At 45.9% G+C, this 6,761-nt stretch overlaps 1 protein-coding gene across 1 annotated transcript in view; it reads left to right on the top strand.

The window, feature by feature from the left end:
* The window catches only part of COL15A1 (collagen type XV alpha 1 chain), a 161,775-nt gene that overhangs the window by 32,089 nt on the left and 122,925 nt on the right, over window positions 1-6,761 (top strand). Inside the window, exons 3-4 of the mRNA XM_023534235.1 lie at window positions 4,109-4,656; window positions 5,829-5,903. Coding sequence (XP_023390003.1) covers window positions 4,109-4,656; window positions 5,829-5,903 — 623 coding nt within the window. The remainder of the gene's footprint in view (window positions 1-4,108; window positions 4,657-5,828; window positions 5,904-6,761) is intronic.

A 6,761-nucleotide genomic window follows, 5' to 3' on the forward strand; every position in this document is an offset into this window, starting at 1 on the left:
CTTAAAATTAATTTCTGTTTTAATGCATGTTGCAGACTGTTGAGAAAAAGCACTGGACTGGGAATCAGATCCAAATTCATAGCCAGCAACCCCTTAGCTTCGCCTTCTGTGAAATGAGAGGGTTGGATTTCGTTTAATCATTCACCGGCACTAGGCTGGGTGCTGGGAACACAAAGATGAATGGTGTGGTCTTTGTCCTCATGGGGCAACGAGAAGAGAGACACATCACCCAAGAGTGAAATGCAGTGTACTGGGGGCTAGGAAGGAAGACCCCATGTGTATTGAGGGGACATCTAATATAGCCTCAGGAAGGGGGAGGAAGAGGATACGGGTGTAGGAGGTGAAATGAGGGATTGCAGGGGAGATGAGGCCAGGGTGAGCCTTGGTGACAAGGTGTTATTCTGGCAAAATAACTGGTGGGTGGGGTGGATGGCAGAGGGGTGAGCATTCAAGATAGGGGAGGGAGGACCTGTGACAGCATGAGACACTAGGAGGACTGTGTCGGGGCATGTTGGGGAGTAGGGAATAAGACATAAACATTATCTCTATAGTTGAAAAGTCCCATGGACCTCTCCTAAATCACATCTCTCTGCCTCCCCTAAATGTTGGCAAGAAGGTGCTGCTGGTGGGCATGTCTAATGGCACAGTTGCATCTTAAATGTTCTCACCACAAAGAAGAAATGATAATTATGTGATGTGATGGAAGTGTTAGCTAAAGCTAAGGTGGAAATCATATTGCAATATATAAATGTCTCGAATCAACACAATGCACACCTTAAACATACACAATTTTATATGTCAATGATGTCTCCATAATAAATGGAACAGTTTCTTCAGAGAACACTTTAGCAACATTTAGTGAAGTTGCGGGTATACATCCCCATATCATCCAATAATTCTACCCCCAGCTGGTAGAATTACCTACACAGATAAGCATGAGGAGATGTGTATCAGATAGTCCATAACAGTATTGTTAGTAATGGCGATGGAAACCGCATTTTCCATCAACAGCAAAGTGAATCAATCCATTATGGCTTGTTTTTACCATAGAGTACTGGCATGGAAACATAAGACCCAGAGCCACATGCTCATGGAAATATAAGACCCAGAGTTAACAAAGATAAATTTCAAAAAATACAGTGTTGAGTGTGGGGGGAAAGTGCCAGAAGAATACAGGTAGCATGCAACACTTACGTAAAGTTCAGAGACAGACACAGCGGTTCCACATTCTGTTAAAGGAACATACTCATCTCATAAACATACAAAGACATGTATAAGACTGATAAACACCACAGCCCCTGAGTGTCTGCCTGTTCCTCATATTAATCTTTAAAAGATTAATATATTTAACCCAGTATTCCCTCCAAATTATTTCAGTGTATAATCTGTGTAAACATTATTAATAAAATATATTGCATTCCTTTTTTCAAACTAAGTCTTCAAAATCCACTTTGTATTTTACACTTACGGCACATCTCAGTTGGGACAATCCATATTTTCAAGTGCTCAATAGCCACACTTGGCTAATGGCTATTATACTGGACAGCGCCAGGTTAACACTGCTCAGGTAGAAGTCGTATCAGGTGGCCTCTGAGATTTCTTTCTGAACTTGAAAGTCTAAGATGATGATGATGATGTTGATGATGATGATGATGATGGTGATGATGATGATGATGGTGCTGTTAATAATACCCACCAATTTATTGAGCATTTGCCATGTGCCAGCACCTCATATTATCACATTTAACCCATTTAATTACTCTTTAAAAAAAATTATGGTAAAATACAAATACATGAAATTTATCATTTTAACCATTTGATGTGTCACGTATTATTATTTATGCATTTTTGCATGTCCTAAATATTTCATAATAATTTGTGACTTGTGCACACACACACAGGCTAGCTGCTGACTTTGGGCATCCTTCTCTGTGGGTGCTCTGGGGTGGGGCACAGGAGTCAGGGCGTCTCTCTCGCATCCTCCAGGGATGTTTGAATTCTTGGGCTGACCAGAGTTTCGACTGTATCCTCTTGCTGGTGAAGGGACATCAGCACAGATCAAGGCAAACCAGATCAAGCTCCACCCTTGAGAGAGAGCTCTCATCTCATGAGACTGAGGCAGTGAACCCACCTGAGGTGGCTCAAAAACATCCTGCCACTTACTATCTATGTAACCACAGGCTAGTCACTCTATCTTCCTAAGCCTTAGTTCTTCATCTGTAAAATGAGATAACAGCAGAAATTCCCGCGTGAAAAACCTGGTCATTATTACTCCTTGTGGGGAGTTCAGGGGCACAGAGATGAGGGGTCTACGATCTCATCTTGGTCTCCACTTCCACATCAGCACAATGTGGGCAATAACCCCACCTATCAACCTCTCGGGCTCGTTGAGTAGATGTAATAAAAAGAAAGAGCAGTGAACATTTACTGCATTACCACCATAATTACTGGGGTTACATGGATGGTCTCATTTAATCCTTCTCATGGAGTCCATACCATAGAGGCAGACACAGCCTTGGAGTGATAGAATGACTCGCCCAATGTCACATAGCTGGTCAGTTATCCAGTTAAAGGGGACGAGTTACTAAACTGGAAAGCAGGCTGATTCTTCAGGTGGGGGCTTTACTTGTGGTGCCCTCAGGTAGCTCGAGTCTTCTCTGGGTACCAACCCACCAAGTCCTCTGAGGACACTCAGGTTCTCAGGGTCCCCTGGTCTTCAGCTGTAGTCCAGGTAGTCACCATATGAGTCTGCTTTGCCCCTGGTCTCTGAGGGAGGACTTTGCTCAGTTCTGACCCTCATTCACTACAGGCTGAATCCTCAGGTTCAGGCTTCACTTTCAAGGCCAAAGGGCCCTGCATATCATGGTCTTGCCTTCCAGGGTCCTGTCCACTTCCCCCTGGGACCTGCCTTCCTATCACTGCTGGTACCTTGGGCATCACCTTGGGAGTGGGTGCAAGTCAGGCCACAGCCTTCTCCCAGGGGACAATGGTTGAATGGACCAGTGCTTCTTTTCCAGGCCACCATAATGGAGCCCCGTCGTTTCTCTCCCCAGGGGGTGGTGGTTAAGAGCTCCTAGGGTCAAATGCTCTGGCGTAGAACCCTGGATGGAACTTACCTTGGGCAAATTTCTTATCTTCTCTAAGCTTTCTCCAAAGTAAAGTGAGGATAATAGTATTGGACCTCATAGAGTTATAAGGATGGAATGACGAATGTGAAGAGTTCAGAGCAGAGCCTGGCAGGGTGAGAGCTCAAGGACTGTCAATGATGATGATGACATTTACGAAAAATTTTAATCGTCCCTAGGTCTGGGAACACTTCATTTTGTCCCTGCTTTTTTCCTCGCCCCCTGAGGCACTTAAACAGCAGACCTCATTCGAAACAAACCAAAACAAACCTACCCTGTTTTACAGAAAGAAATGAGGAAAAAATCATGTTGGTGCAGAACATTATGTATTCTAGGAATATTCTAGGAAATATTGTTAAATATTTTTTAAACTGCAGGTCATGACCCATTAATGGGTAATGAAATCAGTTTTGTAGGTCGTTTCCGGCATGTTTTTAATAAAATACAAGAGAAAAAGAATGATTAAATAGAAAGGAAACTATTAGAGAGCCTGGTGAGTATTAAAAGTAAATAATGTCTTATTTCAATGTTGCAGATATGTATTTAGCTAAATATGCATATTGGGTTGCTTGTAAATGCATTTCTTAATGCAAGTTGGTGTCAAAAAAGTTTGAAATACAATAATTAAGAGAATACAGTGGGACTAAGATGTACAAACTGACAATTATAGAATTAGTCACAAGGATGTAAAGTACAGCGTAGGGAATATAGTCAGTAATCTAGTAACTATGTACAGTGTCAGATGGTTACCAGACTTATCATGATGATCACTTCGTGAGGTATGTTAAAGTCTAGTCACTATGTGTACACCTGAAACTAATATTATATCGTATGTCAACTATAATCGAAAAATAAATTTTTAAAAAAGGGGGGAAAAACGTACAATGAGGTCCTGAGAGCTTTCAATTCATTTGTGACTTTTCTTCCTCATTTCCAAGCATAGTAGAATATATGTGAAGCATGGCCTCTCTCTTTCCCTGCAGATTCGGCTTCCCAGGGCCATCTGGACCTCACCGAGCTCGTCGGTGTCCCGCTGCCCTCATCCGTGTCCTTCGTCACAGGCTATGGTGGCTTCCCCGCCTACAGCTTTGGGCCTGGCGCCAACGTGGGCCGCCCGGCCAGGACCCTCATCCCACCCACCTTCTTCCGTGACTTTGCCATCAGTGTCACGGCAAAGCCCAGCAGCACCCGAGGAGGTGTGCTCTTTGCCATCACGGACGCCTTACAGAAGATTATCTACCTGGGCCTGCGGCTCTCGGGCGTGGAGGACGGCCACCAGCGGGTCATCCTCTACTACACGGAGCCCGGCTCCCGAGTGTCCCACGAAGCTGCTGCCTTCTCAGTGCCTGTGATGACCCACAGGTGGAACCGCTTTGCTGTGACCGTCCAGGATGAGGAAGTGACCCTCATCATGGACTGCGAGGAGCATGGCCACATCCCCTTCCAGCGGTCCTCTCAAGCATTGGCTTTCGAGCCCAGTGCGGGGATCTTCGTGGGCAATGCCGGAGCCACCGGGCTGGAGAGATTCACTGTGAGTCCAAGTCCTGCAGATCAGGGGGGCCGCCGGACACAGACTTGCCACACAGCAAACACCAGCAACTGTTCCGTTATTATTTTACCCTTATGTCCTCAAAGAGGCATGCATGTATGGCGGGAAGAACGCTAGGCCCGGAACCCAAAACCTAGATTCCAGTCTCGAGTTTTCAATGCAGCCTGATGGTTTTAAATAGTACCTGGGTTCTCTGATTCTCTCTGTGTTTTCTTATTTGTAAGTCAGGAGAAGAAAACTCACTGCCATGGGGTTGTAGAGCCAAGCGAGATAGCCTGTGTGAAAGCACTTAGTACATTTTAAGGCATCATATGAACAGTAAGGTTTGTTGTACCTTTCGATGATTTTATCTTTGGATATGCACGTGAGTAGTATCTGCACAGGTGGAATAAGCTAGAATGCCTGAGTGAGTCTCTCTTTCTCCTTTTGGACAATGTGCTCTGAAAAAATATAAAAAAAACTGACTTTACTGTCAAAATGGGCTTTTATGAATACGCCAGTCTAAAGAAAACCCCTAAGTTATTGTAGTTTTTCATTTAGTTAGCACATGCACTCAACTTTATGCTTATCGATACACGACAGTACTGAGGGGCGGAGTTTGGGTTTGTGTGTGGTACACCGGAAGGCTGAGGGTTATATAAGAAGTTAAACTCCAATTAACGATTGTTAAACGCTCGCTCTGGGGGCATCGTGGAGAATGAGCTGTCAGGAATGGGGAGAGGAGGTGAGCGTGGAGGCAGGGAGGCTGGCGGCTCTTCTGGGGACGAGGCCTTCCAGCTGAGAAGCTTCCAGCTGCCGAGGAAGGACACTTTCTGGGAAAGGGGAAACATGCATTTTAGGGTCTGCCCCTGACAAGCTGGGGACCTAGGGACCAGTGAGGAGCCTGCTGTGTAAGTCTGTGCTTTGAACACAATACTCTTGGAGGGCCTCTCTAGCTACTGGGACTCAAATTACAATGGCTCAAGCAGAGTGCCCCCCCTAAATGAGAGGGGACCAAGAGGTGGCTTGGTTTACTTGTCAGGGCCAACAGGCAGCACATTCTCACACTGGTCCTTTCACTGGTTCTTCTCTATTACAAAAACAGTCATGTTTTCACTGGTGGCCGAGCTATAGATGTGCAAGCAGTGGCTTCTGACCCCTCTGCTTTTTCCCAGGGCTCCATACAGCAGCTCACCATCCACCCTGATCCCAGGACTCCTGAGGAGCTATGTGAAGCCGAAGAGTCCTCGGTGAGTCCCCCATCCCCCCCGACTGCCTGACTGCCCCTGAAGCGGGCCCTGCAGCCCCGGCAGCCAGTCGGCCAGAGAAAGGCTGGGTGCCCAGGCAATTCTTCATCCCCAACGTCATGGAGTCTCTAAAATCTCTCATCTTGGCAAGTGCTCCCTCAAGTTCTATTTTGGGCTTTTGGGCTTTATTTTATTATTTTTAAGAACTTCAGTCATCTCTTTGGTGTGAGGAGGGCGGGGGGTTGTGTTTCTTGTAAGGTGTTAGGTTCTTCCTCAGCTGTGGCCATCAGTGGCCTGGTTTCCAGACTTCCTGTCAAGAAACAGTATCAGGATTCTAAAATCGAAGCTAAAACTCTTAAGATATCCTGGGTGTAAATTCCTATAAAAACGAATCTAAATTTAACTTTTATGCTTGGCAAATGAATCAGTTCCTAAGATGGAAGTGGGGTGGTGGGCAGGAGGAAAAAGATGGGTCCTTTTCTCCTCCCTCCCTCTCCTCCTTCCTCCCTCCTTGCCTCCAGAGCTTACTGAACACCTGCCAGGTGACAGACCTGGGGAAATGCTAGAGATAAAAGGATAAATTGGGAACTGTCTCCATCCTCAAGCAACTCACACATGCATCCAAATCCAGTGACAGTGTAGAGCGTGATTGGTCCTCATACCCAAACTCTGCAGGTTGGGTCGGGGCAAGAGGTAAGAGAGGAAGAACTGTGAGCAGGTCAGGGTGGCGTCAGTGCCTGGCCAATGACAAGCAAGTGTTCCTCAGATGCAGAGGAAAAGGCATTTCAGGCAGAAGCCATAGCGTGATGCAAGGAGCCAGGGGCAAGCAGAGCATGGCATAATCCTGGAACTCCTGTTCCT

The sequence above is a fragment of the Pteropus vampyrus genome, unplaced genomic scaffold, assembly GCF_000151845.1.
Source record: "Pteropus vampyrus isolate Shadow unplaced genomic scaffold, Pvam_2.0 Scaffold123, whole genome shotgun sequence".
Classification (NCBI taxonomy): domain Eukaryota; kingdom Metazoa; phylum Chordata; class Mammalia; order Chiroptera; family Pteropodidae; genus Pteropus; species Pteropus vampyrus.